This window comes from Aquarana catesbeiana, linkage group LG06, assembly GCF_042186555.1.
Source record: "Aquarana catesbeiana isolate 2022-GZ linkage group LG06, ASM4218655v1, whole genome shotgun sequence".
Classification (NCBI taxonomy): Eukaryota; Metazoa; Chordata; class Amphibia; order Anura; family Ranidae; genus Aquarana; species Aquarana catesbeiana.
This window is the reverse complement of record NC_133329.1, coordinates 14,810,227-14,833,934: the sequence shown is the minus strand read 5'-3', so window position 1 is coordinate 14,833,934 and position 23,708 is coordinate 14,810,227. Positions and strand designations below refer to the sequence as shown.

Sequence of the window (23,708 nt, the reverse complement as noted above, 5' to 3'; positions counted from 1 at the left end):
TGTAAGGGGGTCTGAATACTTTCCGTCCCCACTGTATGTAAGTGCAGCAGGTGCACTAGTGCTTTGCTGTCTGATCTGCAGCTTGTACCCTGTATATACCTGTTCCTCTGATCCTTATCTGATTCATTCATCCATTATCCTGTCCCTGGCTTCCCTTGTTGACTTTGCTTAATTTCTCCTTTGCTTGATATCCTGTTGCCGAACCTTGCCTGCATTCTGATCATTCTTTGCCTGCCATCTATGCCTGCATTCTTATCATCTGTTGCCAACCCTGTCTTGTCTGACCACACATCCTGTATCTCTTCTACTCTGTGTGCGCTTGCCTGGTCCCTGCTTTCTGCTGCCATCAGCCCGGAATCTGCTGGCTTGCCAAAGCCTTCCGTTTAACCTGCTGGTCCACCCTGGTGACACATCCACCACACGGAAGACGATCCAGGCACCCATGCACCACCACGCTCTTGCGGCCACTGTTAAAACATCGGTGGTCCCTGAACAGGGGTTCTATGAGTGGTCTTCCCTCTGCACGTCAGGCTCAACTGTCAGGTACGTGACAGAGCATGAGATATTCTGATTGCAGTGATTTAAGGTTGACTTAGTAGTGGGCTTGTTGGAGCTCTGCATGGATACCATTGCTTTCCCACAGAACAAGGGTCCTTCTCTGCAGCATTCTGGCAGGGGGTAGGCTTTTTTTTACCCTTTCTGAAAAAAAAAATATTGTAAGACTCTACTCATATTCTCTCTCTCTTTCTTTTTTTCCTCCCAAAGTAGATGTAAACCCTTAGACAACATTCAGTTTGCTGTGTACACTGTGTTTCATAGACAATCTCATTCCCTCCAGGAAGAGAGCGGGTCATCGTGCTGGTGGATGACATGGAAACTGATGACTTGGCGGTCTACAACAAGATACTCCATGATCAGCCACTAATTAATCAGCTTTCGGGGTTGTTAATCCTCATGAACGAAGATGAGAAGAGTCTGTATGACCGCAGCGGAGGGGGCGGGACCTCAGACAACCGCCCCTATCAACAGGGCATGATGATCCATTCCAAGGAGAAGATAGAGAAGATTAGGGCAAAAATAACAAAAGGTAACAACATATTTGGAGCTTCCAATTTTTTTCATTGTCTCCGGCAAGATTGGTAATATACATTTGATTTTATGTTTCATTTTTGGTCTACCTTTTACATTTTTTTCAGCCCATAACTGTCATGTTAATTAGCACATTTACACCTGCAAGGGTACAATACAATTCAGGACAGGAGGGCTCTACTCATAGGAGCTAGACGTGCACTTCCAAAAAAATTGTTTTCGTTTCATTGTGGTTTTTTTTTTTTTTTTCTTTAGGTCATTTGTCCTGATATTAATTAATTATTTCAAATAAATTTATTACTTTGAAAAAAAATTTGAAATATTTTACACTATATTCGCTAAGATGCTGCATTCATTATTTCGATAATTCATGAAAATCCAGAATTCGAAAATTTTAAAGAGCCAAGATTGGAAAATCAGAAATAATAACTAACTATTAAATTATAGGTATAGGAATTTACTTTCAAATTTGGCTGTTAGTGAACGTAACGAATATGAATTTATCCGAAGATTTACAAATTATCCGAAATAACGAATGTCACATCTAAAACTATTGGAACGTAACAAATTAATAATAAAACATTATTATTATTATTTAGTTACGTTCCATTAGTTTAGATGTGAAATTTGTTATTTCGGAGGATTCGTAACTTAGGTTAAATTCTTATTTGTTACGTTCACGAAGAGCCACATTTTAAAGGAAGTTCCAATACCTATAATTTAATAGTTAGTAATAGTTATTATTCAAAAAAATATATACTAAATATATATACTTGCGCTAATGGAATGACATAAAAAAAAATTCCAAATCAGTGAAAAATAAAAAATGCAGCTGCTATACACAAAGTGCTAATCACTTGACAAACATGAAAAAATATATAAATATAGCGCTCGCAAAATAAATGAATGAGATATAAATAATAAGCCAAAACAATGTCCAAAAACAAGTGACTACAAGTGCTTCAATCCAGAGTGACGGGAAGACAGGTACTTCAAAAGATTCAGGTGCACAACACCCCCTCGTGTATCCCCACTCACCAGATAAACACGAACCCCAGCTTTTCAGTCTGGTGGGTCATTTAAGGCTTGGTATGGATGTCTTTGAGATGGTAGATGGGAAATCAGGTCATCAGATCCAGGGTTCCTTGGTGAAGAGTTGCAGCCAGACATACACGTAAGTTGTAAGACGTATAAGTTGCAGCCAGACATACACCGTTATTAGCGTGCGGTGTTTTTACACGAACGGCTCCATGCTTGATGCTTGTTCAATGTTATCTTTTTGTAAGTACCCATCCTTTGTTTAAATAAACCTTTTTTGATGGTACTTCACTATTCGTATATTTTTTACTTCTGGGTACGTGTATGTCTGGCTGCAACTCTTCACCAAGGAACCCTGGATCTGATGACCTGATTTCCCATCTACCATCTCAAAGACAACCATACCAAGCCTTTAATAACCCACCAGACTGAAAAGCTGGGGTTCGTGTTGATCTGGTGAGTGGGGATACATGAGGGGGTGTTGTGCACCTGAATCTTTTGAAGTACCTGTCTTGCCCTCACTCTGGATTGAAGCGCCTGTAGTCACTTGTTTTTTGGACTTTGTTTTGGCATATTATTTATATCTCATTCACATTCATTTATTTTGTGAGCGCTATATTTATATATTTTTCAATAGTTATTATTAGTTGTTGTTTTGGATTTTCGAATTTCAGATTTTCGTTCCTTTAATTTTTCAGATTTTCGTTCTTCCATATTATCAAAACTTTTCGTTTTAGGACAAATTTGTTAAATGGGTTTTCGTTAATTTAAATATTTCCGGATTGACAAATTTGTCGAATTTCAATTTGTCGAATTTTGTAGGAATTTTCAAACTAAAGGGGAGGGGCAAGTGATACAAAAGGTAATCAATGTGAGGGGGATGAGTTGAAAGGTACAGCCGTTAGGTGGAGGCAGGATAGGCTTCCCTGTAGAGATATTTGGGGGATCACCTACAGGCAGACAGGTTGGGGTAGGAATGTGTTGCCCCAGGTCGTCCACTTTCATGCACCCCTCACACACACTTTGTGCAGATGTCAGCCCATTTCTCACACCTGTGCATGTAATGAGCCTCTCCAATCCTTTGTCACTTTCTACCCCAATCTAATGAAAAAAGAAAAGTCTGGACGGCCACACTCCAAGCTCGGTAGTCCACCTTTAACCATTTATGAACAGAGCAGCATAAAAACACCTAAGCAGTCACAGTGGGGGAGAGAGAGGTTAACGCATTTCACCCTTATAGTGCTTGATGAATAAGTGCTAAGAGGAGTATAAAAAGCATTTAGTAGTCAGTGGAGGACAGAGGTTAACGCATTTCGTACTCCTTATAGCACTTAATCATTAAGCGCTAAAAGGATGAAACGTGTTAACCTTTCTCCCCCTTACTGTGACTGCTTAACATGTTTCATCCTTTTAGTGCTTAATGATTAAGTGCTATAAGGAGTACGAAATGCGTTAACCTCTCTCTCCTCCACTGTGACTACTAAACGCATTTCATACTCCTCTTAGCACTTAATCATTAAGCACTATAAGGGTGAAACACGTTAACCTCTCTCTCTCTCCCACTGTGACTACTTAGGTGTTTTTTATACTGTCCTATTCAAAAAATCATTAATAGGTGGGCTACAGTGCTTGCAGGACAGCCGCCTGGACTTTTCTTCTTTCATTAGATGAGGGTAGGAAGTTCCAGAGGATTGGAGAGGCTCAGATGAAGTCCTGAATAGAGATGAGCCAAACATCCTGGGATTGGAATTGTGTGAGGTTGTTGGAATGCCAAATCCAAACCGCTTTGAAGTCAATGGGTGCTTTCAAATCAGTTTGGGCCATTTTCAAGGCAGAATAGGCAGGAGGTTGGCATAGAAAAAAAATTGTATGGGAAGCTGTGCACCAACCTAGGGGGATATGTACCAAAGTAAAAAATATTTAAAGAAATGCCGCTCAGCGAGGAGAAGTGTTGCCCGGTAGGCAAGTGGTTAAAAATCTGCATTACTGCTCTGCAGCCATGGATGCAGTTGGGGGGGGGGGGGGTTGGCGTGGCTGCATTCAGGAGAATCGGACAAATTGTGCAAGTGGTGCTTCCCTCTGAATGTGATGGGAGATCATTCTTGCTTGCAGTTTTGGCATTTGTGTACCTTTGCAGCTTAACCACTTCAATGCCGGGCACTTTCACCCCCCTTCCTGCCCAGGCCAATTTTCAGCTTTCAGCGCTCTCACACTTTGAATGACAATTGCGTGGTCATGTAACACTGTACCCTGATGAAATTATCACACAAATAGAGCTTTCTTTTGGTGGTATTTAATCACAACTGGGTTTTTTTATTTAAAAAAAAAAAAAAAAACCAAAAGTTTTGGAAAAAAAAAAGAAATTTTTCTTAGCTTCTGTAAATAAGTATTTTTTTTCTCCTTCACGCATGTGCACTGCTGAGGCTGCACTGATGGGCACTGATAGGCTACACTGATGGGCATTGATAGGCGGCACTGATGGGCATTGATAGGCGGCACTGATGGGCATTGATAGGCTGCACTGATGGGCACTGATAGGCTACACTGATGGGCACTGCTGAGGCTGCACTGATGGGCACTGATAGGCTACACTGATGGGCATTGATAGGCTGCACTGATGGGCATTGATAGGCTGCACTGATGGGCACTGATAGGCTACACTGATGGGCACTGATAGGCTACACTAATGGGCACTGCTGAGGCTGCACTGATGGGCACTGATAGGCTACACTGATGGGCACTGATAGGCTACACTGATGGGCATTGATAGGCTGCACTGATGGGAATTGATAGGCTGCACTGATGGGAATTGATAGGCTGCACTGATGGGCATTGATAGGCTGCACTGATGGGCATTGATAGGCTGCACTGATGGGCTGCACTGATGGGCATTGATAGGCTGCACTGATGGGCTGCACTGATGGGCTGCACTGATAGGCTACACTGATGGGCACTGGTGAGGCGGCACTGATGGGCACTGGTGAGGCAGCACTGATGGGCCTGCACTGATGGGACTGCACTGATGGGCACTGGTGAGGCGGCACTGATGGGTACTGATGGGGCTGCACTGATGGGCACTGATGAGGCACTAATATGCCACACTGATAGGTGGCACTGGTGGACACTAATAAGTGGCACTGGTGGGCACAGATGGGCACTGATGGGTGACACGGATAGGCAGCACTTATGAGCAGCACTGAGCAGGCACTGACTGGCATCACTGATGGGCACTGATTGGTCGCACTGCTGGGGCTACATTGATGATCGGTGCCCTGATTACCTGTACAGTCTCTGCTGCGAGGAAATGCCGCTGATCGGCTCTCCTCGCCTCACACTGACGGTGTGCGAGGCGAGGAGAGCCGAAAAACAACACTTCCGCGTTTACATGTGGTCGACTGTGATTGGACACAGCCAATCACATGGTTAAAGAGCCACGTCATCAGCTCTTTATCCAGATCGGGGTCGCGCCATGCCCTAGGAACACGACGTGACAGCGATCGCTGCGCTGACACTGGATGTTTTGAAACTACATTTCCCATGATGCTCATGCACTCTGCAGTGTAGTGGAGCATCATGGGAAATGTAGTTCCAAAACATCTGGGGTGCCAAGGTTCACCATCACTGGCCTATGACATCGTCCGGAACAAGAGGGGATCCCGCCCACCGCCATTTTACTATATGGTGGGAAGTTAATGGGGTAAATGGTATCCCCGCGCCACACAATAAATGAATCGTATACTACTGCCTATACTATAAAGGTAATATCAGAACCCTAGTATAAATATAAGATAAAAGATGCGCTGCAATCAATGAAACAATACAACAAAATTGTGCAAGTGTGCAAAATAAAGTGACCAAGTGCAAAAGTATCAAATACGCATACAGTAGATAGAGGCGATTCCTGTAACAAAAAAAACAAATGATGTCCCCAATTGTTGATAGCTAATGTATACAGTGAGGAGAGATATCATATACTCTCCTTTTTCCTCAAGTGAAAGCAATAATGATTTCAAGCATTACAGAAAAGTCCATGTAAATATATATATATATATATATATATATATATATATATATATACGGAATCTTCTTTACATAAAATATAAACGAGTAAACTAAAGTGCTAGTATGTGCGTGATACTCTTTTGTATAAAGTGTGGGATAGATAGTGACTTTTTATCTTCAGTGCAAAAAATCTTATGAAGTGCTGGTGACTACTCTCTTGGATGGAGTGAGAATAACTGGAGACTTCCTGTCTTCAGTGAAATGTGATGTATGGTTGTCCCCTTACCTTACTGCTGTAAGGTAACAGCATATAAGTATGTCTTTGTGGGTGACCAATATGTTCCCTGTGGATTTGGATGTCTGGCAGCCTCCCAGTCTGGCGTTTCCGGATCTGCTGATATGTATCTGTGTCTGCAGTCAGAGTTTGCCAAGCGTGGCTATACCAGTAAGCCTTGTTAGTGGGCGTGGGGAGATGTAAAGGGAAGAACAGGAGGAATGCTCGATGCAATGGCGTCCCTAGGAGGGTGCAGAGGGGGCCCTGACCCCCCCCAACATTATGCTGTGCCCCACCATGTGCCCCCCTGTCACGGAATGTCCCACACTCCACTTAAGTGCTTCCGTCAGTATCCCACTTCTTCCCAGTCTGGACTCAGATATCAGATATTCCAAATGCTCCCAAGCACAAAACAAGGCAACACTTGTTTCACTGCTAACATGGACTATTTTTATTAGAACCAGAATACAGTCTTATATACAGCAGAAGAGGAGGTTCCCCCCTCCTGCTCATATTACTCTAACAATACACCTGTAACCTAATTAACCTAATTAACATGAGCTAGTTTTTTAAATCATTTACCCAGACCAGATGACTCAGAGACATGACCTGTAGGACACAGACTTGTGGTCACCGAGCTTCACACAGTAGTATAAACATAAAAGCAGGAGCTAATTACAATTAGCAATACAAACAACAATCCCCCCCCCCCCCTCAGCCTAGTCATCAACAACTATAGTAGGAGTAGACTGTTCGTCTCCTAGCCAGTCCTGGAGGCTAATGTGATCAGCTCACTCAATTAACATGTTGAGTTCAGAATCAATCAAACCAAGAATAGTCTCTACATACATCCTGGGAGATATTGTGGACAAATATTACTCTTCCATTTTAAGTAGTCCAAGATATATTTTCTCACTCACCCTGTGCCAGGATAGCACAGGGTGACTTAGACATAAGAGGTGTATGGGGAGCTGAAACAAGGGCATCCCCTACTTTCCAAGGGATTCTCCCGTCACACCCCCCAATTAAATATTTTTTTTTTCTTACAAAAAGGCAATGTCTTTTTGTTTGCATTCGTAGTGGATGCGCCGCATCTTACTCGGGCCGCCGCTGGAGTAAAACAGTCTCTATTGAGAGGGAGAGCGTCCCCAGTCAGCTCCTGCGGGTGATTCCTCCCCCCTCTCTCTGCTCGCTGACACTGCATAATGCGAGCGCTCACACAACCACGGCCGCCCGATCTGCTCCTTCCCCTGCATCCTCATGGCAGGGAGAAGAGCGAGTTGCAGGAAGGACTTCACCAGGACTCTCAGTTACTGTAAAAACAGACTGAACAGACTGGAGAACCAGCCTGTAAATTCCAAGAGATGCCAGACCAGTGCTGTCAATAGCAGAGGCAGGACAGCAAGAGGAGGCTGGGGAACCCCACAGTGGCAGAACACCAGGGCCCGGTGGCAAGACAACCTTTGCAAGCCTGATAGTTCCCCCACTGCTTTGGACCCTTCTATTTTCTTGGTATGCTGGTGACATATATCTCTTGTTTCTGCCACCCTGGGGGGGGGGGGCCCAATACAGTAGGAAGGGAGCTCACTGCAGAACATGTGAAAGGGCCGTTGGATCGTAGTAAAGGGCCCCAGGATATATATATATATATATATATATATATATATATATATATATATATATATATATATATATATATATTGCATTTTATAGTTGGCCCCCTACTTTTGTCCCTGTCCCCCCATGTGCCCCCCCTAAATATGAAAGCTGGAGATGCCACTGGCTCGATGGTGTAGTATTTTAAAAGATTTATTGAAAAACGGCAAAAATAAAACAAGGTACTCACATTTAAATCCCGTATATACTCGAGTATAAGCCGAGTTTTTCAGCACATTTTTTTGTGCTGAAAATGCCCCCCTCGGCTTATACTCAAGTCAAGCACTTTTCTGCAGCAGAGAATGACATTTTCCGAACCGACTATGGGGCCCCATATCTCCAATATATCCAAATTTGGTGTGCAAACCCAGTGGAACTAGCACTACAAAATATCCAAAGCTGGGGTTCCTAGCACCAGGTGGCCCCAAGATACGGGGCCCCAAATTTAGTTAGGAAAATGTTATTCTCTGCTGCAAAAAAGTGCTTGACATTTTCTGAACCGATTTTGGGGCTTGGTATCTCGGGGCTTCTTGGTGCTAGGAACCCCAGCTTTGGATATGTTGTAGTGCTAGGTTCCTAGCACCAAGTGGCACTGACATACGGGGCCCCGAAGTTGGTCAACTGTGTCCATCTGCAGCAATGTCAATTTGGGACCCTTTGGGTCCAGAGACCCCAAATTTTGGCTGCAGCTAGGGGGCATCGAGGAACCCTTAACTACTGAGTTTGAAGCTTGGGGACCTACAGTATGGCTGCAAATGGGCACAGTGAGGCATGCATTGTTTACCCAATTGGCATTGTTTACCCTCTTTTCCCAGTTTTTTGTGGTAAAATTAGATGCCTCGGCTTATATTCGGGTTGGCTTATACTCTAATATATACGGTATGTGGAAAAGACAAAACAAAAACAAGCAGCAAGCTCTCCGACGTCACTTCCGGTGCCTAACATCCCAATGCGTGTTCGTCACAGTCACGTGACTTCATCAGGGGACAACTATTGGCACTGGAAGTGTCCTTTTATATGTGCATGTAATTTCATATGTTCGGTGGCCATTTTCCCGTAGCTAGAGTCGCCGGAAATGGGGCGGCGGCCATTTTCTTATAGATATCTGGCCATAATAAGTAATCAGCCTAGAACATAAGTTATTGGGGTGCAGTTGGAGGGAGGGCAGTAAAAATGTGTATTTCAGCCTTGTGTTTTTTATAACTGTAAGTATAAAGTAAGCTTTTGGGGTTTACATTCTGATTCTCTATGGAGCCTATGTGGGTGGAGATGGATACTCCACTGAGACTGCACATCACAGATTTCCTCACCACCACCTTCCCATAAATCAATGGGAAAGAAGCCACATCATCAGAACTAAGATAAAAATTCCTCAATGTACTGTATGGATAGGTATTAGAGTGTGAGCTCCTCAGGGGAAGAATTGGAAGGTCTTTGTATTTTGGAGAGAACTATACAACTACAGGAAGTAAAATTCATTCATGGATAAATATTTCTCATTGTGAAATGTTTGTAAATGATTTCTGGATCCAGGACTGACTTCTTCCTTTTTTTTTAATTTTTTTTTTTTGTTTTTTTACAGCACAAGAGGTAAACGTGGTAAGTAGAGTACATATGCATGTCTCCTGTGTATATGTGTACGTGTGTGTGTGTTTTTTTTTTAAATTAAAATAAATAAATAAATTATATATATATATATTTATATAATATTATACAGTGGGGACAGAAAGTATTCAGACCCCCTTACATTTTTCACTCTTTGTTATATTGCAGCCATTTGCTAAAATCATTTAAGTTGATTTTTTTCCTCATTAATGTACACACAGCACCCCATATTGTACACACAGCTCCCCATATTGTACACACAGCACCCCATATTGTACACACAGCACCCCATATTGACAGAAAAACACAGAATTGTTGACATTTTTGCAGATTTATTAAAAAAGAAAAACTGAAATATCACATGGTCTTAAGTATTCAGACCCTTTGCTCAGTATTTAGTAGAAGCCCCCTTTTGAACTAATACAGCCATGAGACTTTTTGGGAAAGATGCAACAAGTTTTTCACACCTGGATTTGGAGATCCTCTGCCATTCCTCCTTGCAGATCCTCTCCAGTTCTGTCAGGTTGGATGGTAAATGTTGGTGGACGGCCATTTTTAGGTCTCTCCAGAGATGCTCAATTGGGTTTAAGTCAGGGCTCTGGCTGGGTCATTCAAGAACAGTCACGGAGTTGTTGTGAAGCCACTCCTTCCTTATTTTAGCTGTGTGCTTAGGGTCATTGTCTTGTTGGAAGGTAAACCTTCGGCCTAGTCTGAGGTCCTGAGCACTCTGGAGAAGGTTTTCTTCCAGGATATCCCTGTACTTGGCCGCATTCATCTTTCCCTCGATTGCAACCAGTCGTCCTGTCCCTGCAGCTGAAAAACACCCCCACAGCATGATGCTGCCACCACCATGCTTCACTGTTGGGACTGTATTGGACAGGTGATGAGCAATGCCTCATTTTCTCCACACATACCGCTTAGAATTAAGGCCAAAAAGTTCTATCTTTGTCTCATCAGACCAAAGAATCTTATTTCTCACTATCTTGGAGTCCTTCAGGTGTTTTTTAGCAAACTCTATGCAGGCTTTCATGTGTCTTGCACTGAGGAGAGGCTTCTGTCGGGCCACTCTGCCATAAAGCCCCGACTGGTGGAGGGCTGCAGTGATGGTTGACTTTCTACAACTTTCTCCCTTCTCCCGACTGCATCTCTGGAGCTCAGCCACAGTGATCTTTGGGTTCTTCTTTACCTCTCTCACCAAGGCTCTTCTCCCCCGATAGCTCAGTTTGGCTGTACGGCCAGCTCTAGGAAGGGTTCTGGTCTTCCCAAACGTCTTCCATTTAAGGATAATGGCGGCCACTGTGCTCTTAGGAACCTTAAGTGCAGCAGAAATGTTTTTGTAACCTTTGCCAGATCTGTGCCTTGCCACAATTCTGTTTCTGAGCTCTTCAGGCAGTTCCTTTTGACCTCATGATTCTCATTTGCTCTGACATGCACTGTGAGCTGTAAGTTCTTATATAGACAGGTGTGTGGCTTTTCTAATCAAGTCCAATCAGTATAATCCAACACAGCTGGACTCAAATGAAGGTGTAGAACCATCTCAAGGATGATCAGAAGAAATGGACAGCACCTGAGTTATATACAGTATATGAGTGTCACAGCAAAGGGTCTGAATACTTAGGACCATGTGATATTTCAGTTTTTCTTTTTTAATAAATCTGCAAAAATGTCAACAATTCTGTGTTTTTATGTCAATATGGGGGGCTGTGTGTACATTAATGAGGAAAAAAAATGAACTTAAATGATTTTAGCAAATGGCTGCAATATAAAGAGTGAAAAATTTAAGGGGGTCTGAATACTTTCTGTCCCCACTATATATAGTCTGTGCTCATAAGTTTACATACCCTGGCAGAATTTTATGATTTCTTGAATGATAACACAAACTTTTCTTTCACTCATGGTTAATGTTTGGCTGAAGCCATTTATTATCAATCATCTGTGTTTGCTCTTATGACAACAGAAACTACCCAAATGACCCTGATCAAAAGTTTACATACCCCAGTACTTAATTCCGTGTATTGCCCCCTTTAATATCAATGACAGCTTGAAGTCTTTTGTGGTATTTGTGGATGAGGCTCTTTATCTTCTCAGATGGTAAAGCTGCCCATTCCTCTTGGTAAAAAGCCTCCAGTTCCTGTAAATTCTTGGGCTGTCTTGCATGAACGGCACGTTTGAGATCTCCCCAGAGTGGCTCAATGATATTGAGGTCAGGAGACTGAGATGGCCACTCCAGAACCTTCACTTTATTCTGCTGTAGCCAATGACAGGTCGACTTGGCCTTGTGTTTTGGATCAATGTCATGTTGGAATGTCCAAATACGTCCCATGCGCAGCTTCCTGGCTGATGAATGCAAATGTTCTTGCAGTATTTTTTGATAACATACTACATTCATCTTGCCAACAATTTCGACTAAATTTTTCTGTGCCTTTTTGTAGCTCACACATCCCTAAAACATCAGCAATCCACCTCCGTACCTTTCATCATAGGCCTTGTTGACTCCTCTCCAAATGTAGCGTTTATGGTCGTGGCCAAAAAGCTAAATTTTGGTCTCATCACTCCAAATGACTTTGTGCCAGAAGGTTTGAGGCTTGTCTCTGTGCTGTTTGGCGTATTGTATGTATATACAGTATCACACATAAGTGAGTACACCCCTCACATTTTTGTAAATAGTTTATTATATCTTTTCATGTGACAACACTGAAGAAATGACACTTTGCTACAATGTAAAGTAGTGAGTGTACAGCTTGTATAACAGTGTAAATTTTCTGCCCCCTCAAAATAACTCAACACACAGCCATTAATGTCTAAACCGCTGGCAACAAAAGTGAGTACACCCCTAAGTGAAAATGTCCAAATTGGGCCCAATTAGCCGTTTTCCCTCCCCGGTGAACTCTCTGAGGATCTGAAAAAAGAATTGTTGCTCTACATAAAGATGGCCTAGGCTATAAGAAGATTGCCAAGACCTTGAAACTGAGCTGCAGCACGGTGGCCAAGACCATACAGCGGTTTAACAGGACAGGTTCCACTCAGAACAGGCCTCGCCATGGTCCACCAAAGAAGTTGAGGTCACGTGCTCAGCGTCATATCCAGAGGTTGTCTTTGGGAAATAGATGAATGAGTGCTGCCAGCATTGCTGCAGAGTTTGAAGGGGGGTCAGCCTGTCAGTGCTCAGACCATACGCCACACACTGCATCAAATTGGTCTGCATGGCTGTCATCCCAGAAGGAAGCCTCTTCTAAAGCTGGTGCGCAAGAAAGCTCACAAACAGTTTGCTGAAGACAAGCAGACTAAGGACCTGGATTATTGGAACCATGTCCTGTGGTCTGATGAGACCAAGATAAACTTATTTGGTTCAGATGGTGACAAGCGTGTGTGGGGGCAACCAGGTGAGGAGTACAAAGACAAGTGTGTCTTGTCTACAGTCAAGCATGGTGGTGGGAGTGTCATGGTCTAGGGCTGCATGAGTGCTGCCGGAACTGGGGGGCTACAGATCATTGAGGGAACCATGAATGCCAACATGTACTGTGACATACTGAAGCATAGCATGATCCCCTCCCTTCAGAGACTGGGCCGCAGGGCAGTATTCAAACATGATAACCACCCCAAACACACCTCCAAGATGACCACTGCCTTTCTAAAGAAGCTGAGGGTAAAGGTGATGGACTGGCCAAGCATGTCTCCAGACCTAAACCCTATTGAGCATCTGTGGGGAATCCTCAAATGGAAGGTGGAGGAGCACAAGGTCTCTAACATCCACCAGCTCCCTGATGTCATCATGGAGGAGGGGAAGAGGACTCCAGTGACAACCTGTGAAGCTCTGGTGAACTCCATGCCCAAGAGGGTTAAGGCAGTGCTGGAAAATAATGTTGGCCGCACAAAATATTGACACTTTGGGCCCAATTTGGACATTTTCACTTAGGGGTGTATTCACTTTTGTTGCCAGCAGTTTAGACATTAATGGCTGTGTGTTGAGTTATTTTGAGGGGACAGCAAATTTACACTGTTATACAAGCTGTACACTCACTACTTTACATTGTAGACAAGTGTCATTTCTTCAGTGTTATCACATGAAAAGATAGAAGAAAATATTTACAAAAATGTGAGGTGTGTGTGAATATATAAAAGTGATGTGAAAAAGTAGTTGCCCCACTCCCTTTTTTTTTTTTTTTGGTCACACTTTAAATTATTCAGATCATCAAACAAATTGTAATATACAAAATGCAGTTTTTAAATGATGATTTCATTCATTAAGGGGGGGGGGGGGGGGCTGTCCAAACCTGCCTGGCTCTTTGTGAAAAAGTAACCCCCCCCTGCCCTTGGTGCCAGACCTATTGAATCAAGAAATCATTTAAAGCAGAGCTCCACCTAAAAGAGGAAGCTCCGCTTGTCTGCCTCCCCCCCTCCTCCACACCTTTTGGGGGGGAGCAGGTACCTGATTTTGACAGGTACTGTACCCGCTCCCACTTCTGACTGAGTTTACCTCTTTTCCCCGCAGCTGGGCCATTCACAGAGGGCAGCGTGCCTTAGGGAACCAGCTGTAAAGGCACAAGACTTCAATGCCAGTTTCCCTTAGTGAATATGGCTGTGGTAGCACCAGGGCTGTTTTTTGGCCTAGGCCTAGGGCGGGCGGCGCATGAGAGAAAGCCCTCCCACCCATCTGCCCTATTCCCGGCTCCTGCGGCTGGCCCCGCACATATGCAGCCCACGGCAGCTGGCTTGCTGTAGCGGCCCCACTGTGTTTGGGCGTGCTTGGCAGAGTGTTGTGGGGGGGGCGCGTGACTCACGCCCCCATTAGCGGAGGTGGAGCCTTATGTTTTCCTTCTCCTCGGCACCTCAGGGCGGGGTCTGGCTGTGACGTCAGGAGCAGGAGGAGAGAGAAAGGAGCATGAGGGAAACCCCCAGGACAGCAGCGGGTAAAATTTATTGAATAAATTATATCGGTGTTATGGGCACAGTAGCAGCATTTGATGGCACAATGACTACAATTGATGGGCACGGTGGTTGCGTTTGATGGGCATGGTGGCTGCGTTTGGGCACAGTGGCTGCGTTTGATGGGCACTGTGGCTGCGTTTGATGGGCACAGTGGCTGCGTTTGATGGGCACAGTGGCTGCATTTGATGGGCACAGTGGCTGCGTTGGAGGGCACAGTGGAAGGCACAGTGGCTGCATTTGATGGCACAATGACTACAATTGATGGGCACAGAGGCTGCATTTGATGGGCACAGAGGTTGCATTTGATGGGCACAGTGGCTGCGTTGGAGGGCACAGTGGAAGGCACAGTGGCTGCATTTGATGGCACAGTGGCTACAATTGATGGGCACAGTGGCTGCGTTTGCCACAGTGGCTACAATTTATGGGCACAGTGGCTACAATTTATGGGCACAGTAGCTCCGTTTGATAGGCACAGTGGCTACAATTGATGGGCACAGTGGCTACAATTGATGGGCACAGTGGCTACGTTTGATGGGCACAGTGGCTACGTTTGATGGGCACAGTGGCTGCGTTTGATGGGCACAGTGGCTGCATTTGATGGGCACAGTGGCTACAATTGATGGGCACAGTGGCTACGTTTGATGGGCACAGTGGCTGCATTTGATGGGCACAGTGGCTGCATTTGATGGGCACAGTGGCTGCGTTTGATGGGCACAGTGGCTGCATTTGATGGGCACAGTGGCTGCTTTTGAGGGCACAGTGGAGGGCACAGTGGCTGCGTTTGATGGGCACAGTGGCTGCATTTGATGGGCACAGTGGCTGCTTTTGAGGGCACAGTGGAGGGCACAGTGGCTGCGTTTGATGGGCACAGTGGCTGCGTTTGATGGGCACAGTGGCTACAATTGATGGGCACAGTAGCTGAGTTTGATGGGCACAGTGGCTACGTTTGATGGGGCACAGTGAGGCTGCAATTGATGTCTTATTTTGTGAATTTTTTAGTTTGTTTGCGCCCCCCCAAAAAATTTTGAGCACCAGCGGCCACTTGCATGTGCAAAGTGTTCCATGCACACTAAAATAAATGCATACTCATTAAACTGTCCACATTTAGTGAAAGTGCATTAATATGCAGCTCATGATATTGCAATAAAGTGCTCCATCAATGCTGAAACCAATGCAAACTCATTAAGAGTTCTGCGCCCCCCCCCCCCGCCACCCCCACCGAAAACATTCAAACTCAGCTGCTACAAATACTGTAGCTGCTGATTTTTAATATTAGGACACTTACCTGTCCAGGGATCCCGCAATTTCGACACCTCAGCCGATATTTGGATTGGCTCTCAGGTTTTGCCACCATTATTCATGGTAAGGGAAAGCGGTCAGTTCCCTACTGCACATGTGCGAAGCGTGTTGCACTTTCTGAATGGCCCAGTGGAGGAAGGAGGAGGAGGGGGCCGAACTTCAGAGGGGGCAGCGCAGTCTCCCGGGAGTGGGGAAGGGTGCCTGTCAAAAACAGGTACCCGTTCCTCCCTCCCCCCTGAAAGGTGCCAAATGAGCCTAAAGAGGAAGGGGTGTGGTTTACAGATGATAGGGTGGGTCTTAATCAGGAAGGGTTGTGTCCTCGGCAGGAAGGGGTGGGCAGTATTTAAATTAGGGGGGTGCAAATGTTTAGTCAGGCCTAGGGCAGCACAAAACCTAAATACACCACTGGGTAGCACCCGATAATCGATTGAAAATTCAGCTCGGATGAAGACACCGCTGGATTCCTGGACAGGTAATTGTCCTAATATAAAAGTCAGCAGCTACAGTATTTGTAGCTGCTGATTTTTTTTTTACTTTTTTTGAAGGAGCCTGGAACTTCTCTTAAAAAAAAAAAAAAAAAAAAAAAAAGCCTGTCTAAAAAAGGGAAGCACGCCAAAAGATCTCAAGAAGCAACTCCTCATGTCGCCATCTAAAGAAATTTTATGTATAGAAGAGAAACAAAGTAATTAACGTGTATCAGTCTGGAAAGGGTTATAAAGCCATTTCTAAAGCCTTGCACACACGTTACGATTGTTGGCCAACCGAGCGTCTGATTGTTGTCAAAGGGGCGTGTCCCGGGATCTTGTCTTGCATACTAATGGCACACAATTGTCGTGCAACAAATACGAAGGTAGATATTTAGAATAAATTTCGCGCAATATTACCAATATTAAATGAATATGCGTAAAAGTGTGCGATAAAGTAAAAGCTTTTATATAGTGGTTGCTGCAGCTTTAGTTGCCAGGATCAGCGATCTCTGTTTTGCAACATGTGGCAGTTTCCACTATTTAACAGTGAAGTGATGGTGCTATAGTAAAGTGAAAAACGTGCAAATATCTATAATGCCAAAAAAATTGTCATGAATAAAAGCAAGCTGGGATATCATGAATAAATTATCGTGAATAAATAAATGCTTGTGAATAAATAATCCTTGTAAAAAACTGGATAAATAATATTAAGTGCAACCCGTCAAAAAATAAAATAAATTTTACACAAAAAAGGTGCCAACAGTAAATCTATAAAATAGTGCAATCACAATTCACTTAAATGTGACCTTAAAAGTGCAGGTGATATCATTGCAGAATTAAAAATAAAAAGTTCATAAATTCATAGATAGATGGCGCTGTTGGAAAGGTATAAAATAGTTCTTCTATTCAGATCTGTGTTATCTTGTGTGCTGGGTATAATATTCTTATAGTGGTGCCTCCTAGTATGGTCTCACAGATCTCTCACCTTAAAATTGTAAAAATCAGGCTTTGGTAATTAAATCCTTAAGGCGTGGAAGCACTGTCTGGGAGCCTCTCCTTCTAAGTGCTTATCTCTCCATGCTTTCTTCTCAGTCACTCCGCTCTGGTGTAACTCAATATCAGGAGAGATAAAAATGGGGGAGGGAAAGAGAAGAAAGGCTCCACTAGTGTGATATTGTTTTTGTAATCAAAGGGGGGTGTTTATTTGGATCATGCTCTTACATTTAATACAATAAAAACGGGCAGAGTAAAATGGGTGAAAAGTCTGGCGTTCTCAGCGCATTCTCACTTGCGTTTCAGCTTGTGCCGCTCCAGCCAATCCCTACGCGTTACGACACGTCACGTGTCTTCATCTGGGGACTAGATGAAGACACGTGACACGTTGTATTGTTGTATTAACTAGTAATACTATGTATGGAATTTGACACCACCACCATTATTATTATATTATTTTATATATATATTTATGGTTTGTTTATATATATATATAGCTCGTTCAACACTGTGGAATTTTTTAAGGGTACTACTATCTGAATTTGACACCACCACCAGTATTATTTTATATATATATTTATGGTTTATTTATATATATATAGTTCGTTCAACACTGTGAAATTTTTTAAGGATACTACTATCTGATATTTATACGTCTTGGGTACATCTAGGAATTTATATACAGGTACCTTGTTTTGAACTAAGAAATATACAAATACGCAGGTAGGGAACCATCATTTAGATAAAAGAACAGCGTCATACCCTTCTATTACATTAATTCTGCCAGCCAGTATTGGTCCTTCTCCTTGATACCACGAATACGAGGATCCTTATGCAGGCTTTGCAGGATCAGGGAGGCCATGCAGCGTAGGTTTGCTGAGGCATTCGGTCCGGAGTCCTCTGGGTCACTAAGGACGACATGGTCCGCAGCCACCTCCTCCCAGCCATGTACAAGTCCATGTGTTTCTTGGGACTGATCCCTTAAAGACTGCTGCTGATGCTGAGTGCCAGGCTCCACCTCCATACTGACACAATCTTCCTCCTCCTCCTCCTCCTCCTCCTCCTCGTCCTCTTCCTGTGTGATCGGTGGGCACGCAGGAACACTGTCTGGATAAAGGGGGCCTTGAGAGCTAAGGAAGTCCTCCTCTTCCTGCCTCTGTTCTGCCTCAAGTGCCCTGTCCATTATTCCACGCAGCGTGTGCTCCAACAGGTGGACAAGGGGGACAGTGTCACTGATGCATGCACTGTCACTGCTCACCATCCTCGTGGCCTCCTCAAATGGTGACAGGACAGTGCATGCATCCCTGATCATGGCCCACTGGCGTGGGGAAAAAAAAACAAGCTCCCCTGACCCTGTCCTGGTGCCATAGTCGCACAGGTACTCATTGATGGCCCTCTGCTGCGTGTGCAGCCGCTGCAGCATGGCCAACGTTGAGTTCCACCTGGTGGGCATGTCACAGATTAAGCGGTTCTTGGGCAGGTTAAACTCCTTTTGGAGGTCCGTCAGCCGAGCACTGGCATTATATGACCGGCGGAAATGCACACAGACTTTCCTGGCCTGCCTCAGGACATCCTGTAAGCCCGGGTACCTGCCCAAGAACCGCTGCACCACCAAGTTAAGGACGTGAGCCAAACAGGGCACATGGGTCATTTGTCCCTGTCGGAGAGCAGAGAGGAGGTTGGTGCCATTGTCGCAAACCACCATTCCTGCCTTAAGTTGGCGTGGCGTCAACCACCTCTGAACCTGCCCCTGCAGAGCTGACAGAACCTCTGCCCCAGTGTGGCTCCTGTCCCCCAAGCACACCAGCTCAAGCACCGCATGGCATCTTTTGGCCTGCGTACTTGCGTAGCCCCTTGAACGGCTACGGAGCACCGCTGGTTCCGAGGACAAAGCAAAGGAAGAGGCCATGGAGGAAGAAGAAGAGGAGGGGGTGGAGAAGAGAGGTGTGTCACAATCATTAGCATTTTGAAGGCGTGGTGGCGGAACAACCTCCAACACTACTGCACCTTGTCCTGCATCCTTCCCAGCTGCCAGCAGAGTCACCCTATGCGTCGTGAAACTTAGGTAACGTCCCTGTCCATGCCTGCTGGACCATGAGTCACCGGTAATATGCACCTTACCGCTGACCGCCCTGTCCAGCGAGGCATGTACATTGCCTTCCACATGCCGGTAGAGAGCCGGAATCGCTTTCCGTGAGAAAAAGTGGCGTTTGGGTACCTGCCACTGAGGAACCGCACATTCCACAAACTCACGTAAGGGGGCAGAGTCTACCAACTGAAAAGGCAGCAGTTGAAGTGCTAGCAATTTTGCCAAGCTAGCATTCAACCGCTGGGTATGTGGATGGCTGGGAGCAAACTTCTTTCGGCGGTGCAGCAGCTGGGGCAGGGAAATTTGCCTGGTACAATCTGACGTCGGTGTACCAAAAGCAGATTGCCCACAAGTACTTGGCTGTGACACACCTAATTCTACACCTTCATTCCTCTCAGTGCAGGTCTCAGAGAGGACTGAAGGTCTAGTGGGGTTGGAAATCTCAGCAGATGAGGAGCAAGGAGAGGTCCTCTTTGTTCTTTGGTGTGGGTCTTTTAGATACGCTTGCCAACGAACTTCATGGCAGGTCAACATATGTCTGGTCAAGCATGTGGTACCCAAGCGGGAGATGTTTTGGCCAGCGAGATATGCTTGAGACATATGTTGCAAATAGCAGCGGTGCGATCTGATGCACTCGTCTCAAAAAAGGCCCACACCAAAGAACTTTTTGAATAACGCGCAGAGACTGCAGCGCCCTGCACATGTGGAGCTTTGGGGTGTGATGCAGTCAATGTGCTGCCCTTAGGCTGGCCCCTGGAGGGCATCCTGCCTCGTTGGTAATGTGCCTCCTCCTCCTCCTCACTCCTATCAGGCACCCACGTTGAGTCAGTGACCTCATCATCCCCTCCCTCCTCATCACTGGAGCAAACCTGGCAGTATTCTGCAGCAGGGGGAGCATGACTGCCAGATTGCTGTCCTTCTTGGGCACCCCCTCTGTCCGTGCTCATGTTACTGCCTTCATCAAGCTCAGTATCATCATCAGAGCCTTCCAAACGCTGGGCATCCTCCTGGAGCATGTACCCAACACTGTGGTCAAACAGTTCGAGGGACTCCTCAGGAGGACATGGTGGGGCTAGGGAAGGAGTCACTGATGACATTGAGCCGAGGGAAGAGGCCGCTGCTTTGCCAGACAAAGTACCCTGGGCATGGGTGTGAGAGGATGAGGAGGATGAGGACGGCTTGGTCATCCACTCGACCAAGTCTTCCGCATGTTGCGGCTCAACACGGCCAGCTGCTGAAAAAAAGGCCAAGCGTGTCCCACGGCCACGTGCTGACGAGGATGCACCGTCTCCACGACCAGCACTAGACACAGAGCCTGCTTGCCCTCTCTTATTGGCTTGTGACTGTCTGCCTCTCCTTCTTGGCCTTCCAGACATACTAATGGCCTGTAGCTGCACTAAGCTGGGATATATATATATATATATATATATATATATATATACTGATACTGCAGCTAGCAAAATCAACTGCCTGCCTGTAGTATGAGAACACCACCAACCTTCTACAGGTAGCTTTAGCTGAACACTGTGCAGAGCTCGCAAAAAACTCACTTGTAGCTTTTTTAGCTGCCTGCGGTAGTGATAGGATCAGGAAAACACCACCAACCTTCTACAGGTAGCTTTAGGTGAACACTGTGCAGAGCTCGCAAAAAAATAACTTGTAGTTTTAGCTGAACACTGAGAGCAGGACGCACTACACTAACTGTAAATAGTCTAGCTGCCTGACTGTGGTACTAATAGGATCAAAATAACACCAGCAATTTCATTCAGGTAGCTGTAAATACTGTAACAAGACAAGCCTGCCTGTCAGTAGGTAGATAACAGGAACGGATCTAGCTGAACACTGTGAGCAGGACGCACTGCACTAACTTGTAGCTTGAGATGAACACTGTGCAGAGGTCTCACTACACCAACTTGTAGGTTTAGCTGAACACTGTGAGCAGGACGCACAGCACTAACTTGTAGTTTTAGCTGAACACTGTGAGCAGGACGCACTACACTAACTGTAAATAGTCTAGCTGCCTGACTGTGGTACTAATAGGATCAAAAGAACACCAGTAATTTTCTTCAGGTAGCTGTAAATACTGTAACAAGACAAGCCTGCCTGTCAGTAGGAAGATAACAGGAACGGATCTAGCTAAACTGAATACAGTGTATATATATATATATATATATATATATTGTGGCAGAGCAAGGCTCTGTCACTATGAAAATGAGGTTAAAGTGGACACAGAGTCTGCATATTGGCTGAGTGCAGAGCTACAGAGTGTAAATTTGAAATGGAGAAAACTGCTCTGGCAGTTTTCTCCAGGTTTTGCTAGTTCCTTATGGGGCTCTGTAATTTGGAGATCCTTCAGAGTCTTGGGTGGGACGGGATCTCCAACCCTGTGTCCGGGTCTTGTGGACAGCCAGCAGGGTGTGTGCCCAGGTGCACACAGCCCATATAACGAGGGACTGGTGAGAGCAGAAAGGGGGGAGGAAGGTGAAGTTGGAGCAGTGGCTGCTAGTAACTGTCTCTGTGTGAGAACAGATGCTGTGTGCGTTGAAGGGCTTCAAAGCTATGTGCGTCCAAGGAGCCAGATGCTGTGTGCGTTGAAGGGCTTCAAAGCTATGTGCGTCCAAGGAGCCAGATGCTGTGTGCGTTGAAGGGCTTCAAAGCTGTGTGCGTCCAGGGAGCCAGAAGCTGTGTGCATTGAAGGGCTGTAAAGCTGTGTGCGTCAAAGGAGCCAGAAGCTGTGTGCATTGAAGGGCTGTAAAGCTGTGTGCGTCAAAGGAGCCAGAAGCTGTGTGCATTGAAGCTCTTGAAACTGTGTGTGACCAAGGAGCCTAAGACTGTGTGCATCCAAGCAGCTTGTTTGAGGGGCCTGTTCCCTATAGCAGCAATACTGCTGAAGAGTAGCCAGGTGGGCTAGCATTTTCATTTGGATTTTCTATTGTATTTACTTGCTGAAGCTTGGACCCCTGCGTGGGATTCCTGGATGGACTTTTGTTGTTTTTTCCTTTAATAAACGTGGGCTACCAGGCCCTTAACTATAAATGCCTCTCTGATGTGGACTCACTGCACTAAAACGCATCTATCCACTTGAGCTGAACAATCCCCAATGGCACAAGTGGTGCTCGAATGCGGGCATGTAGACGGTTGAATCTAGGTCCTTGCTCCATGGTGAGTCGCATCAGGAACTACTGCTAGCTGTGTGTGGCAGCCAGGCGAACAGCATTGCACAGAAGTTTGATGGACTGTGTTGCATGCAGGTTGTGTACCTGTGAAAGGAGAATCGCATATTTTTTCTCTCTGTGTTGCATGCAGGTTGTGTACCTGTGAAAGGAGAATCACATATTTTTTCTCTCTGTTGCATGCAGGTTGTGTACCTGTGAAAGGAGAATCACATAATTTTTTTTTCTCTTTGCTGTGAAGTGTGTTGCAAGTTGCTGTGTGTAAGACAGCAAGCATGGGGCGTTCCAAACAGAAAAAGGAAGCAATCCTTGCTGAAGCAAGGGAAAGGGTTCTATGGCTAGAGGGTATTTCACCACATGCCCCAGCCACGCCAGAGAATTTTTCCAAGTGTGAAATTTCTGTGACCTGGGGTAAATTAATCATGTCATCCCCAGTTAAAAAGGAAATGAAAGAAGTTTCCCCTGGCAACAGGAAGCCAGGTGGACAACAGCGTGTGAAAAAGAGGAATATGGTCATCTGTGGAAGCAATGTCCAGGCCAACAGGGATGTCGGGGATCCAAGGAGTCTGTCTGCTGATGGTCATGACCAGTGGTATCCTGTGGCAACAGAGAGCCAGTCATCAAGGAGATTCCAAGAAAGTAAAGTTCAGCTACCAGTACCGTGCTTGGAATGTGGTCAAGTGGGGCATGGAATTTTTACTTGCCCAAGGTTCTGGAACAACGCTGAAGAGTCTGGAAAGGCTGCAGTGTCGTCCTGTGGCCACCCAGAGGAAGTAGCTGGTATGGATGCAGCTGAGAGACAGCGCACTCAAGTGAAGGGTATGATGCCAGCCACTGAAAATGGTAAGACTGTTTCAGTTTGTGGGACTGAACCTAGTGACATGGGAGTGTGTCCAGCGGGAAGATCCGCAGTGCAAATGGACATAGACTTGCTGCACTGTGCTAACCGGAGTAGTGGAGAGGCACATGGTGAAGACCAGCTGACAGCAAGGTTAAAGACTCAAATGAACATGGGGACTATGCATGTGCCTGCTATAATCCAGCAGAGTGCTGGAGAGGTTAAACTAGGGGTGACCAAAACTGTTCTTGTGCCA

At 45.3% G+C, this 23,708-nt stretch overlaps 1 protein-coding gene across 2 annotated transcripts in view; it reads left to right on the top strand.

Annotated features, from left to right (window-relative positions):
- The window catches only part of LOC141148168 (uncharacterized), a 45,465-nt gene that overhangs the window by 13,961 nt on the left and 7,796 nt on the right, over positions 1-23,708 (top strand). For both annotated transcript variants that reach the window (XM_073635356.1, XM_073635355.1), the window contains 2 exons: positions 839-1,087; positions 9,642-9,658. In XM_073635356.1, coding sequence (XP_073491457.1) covers positions 839-1,087; positions 9,642-9,658 — 266 coding nt within the window. The remainder of the gene's footprint in view (positions 1-838; positions 1,088-9,641; positions 9,659-23,708) is intronic.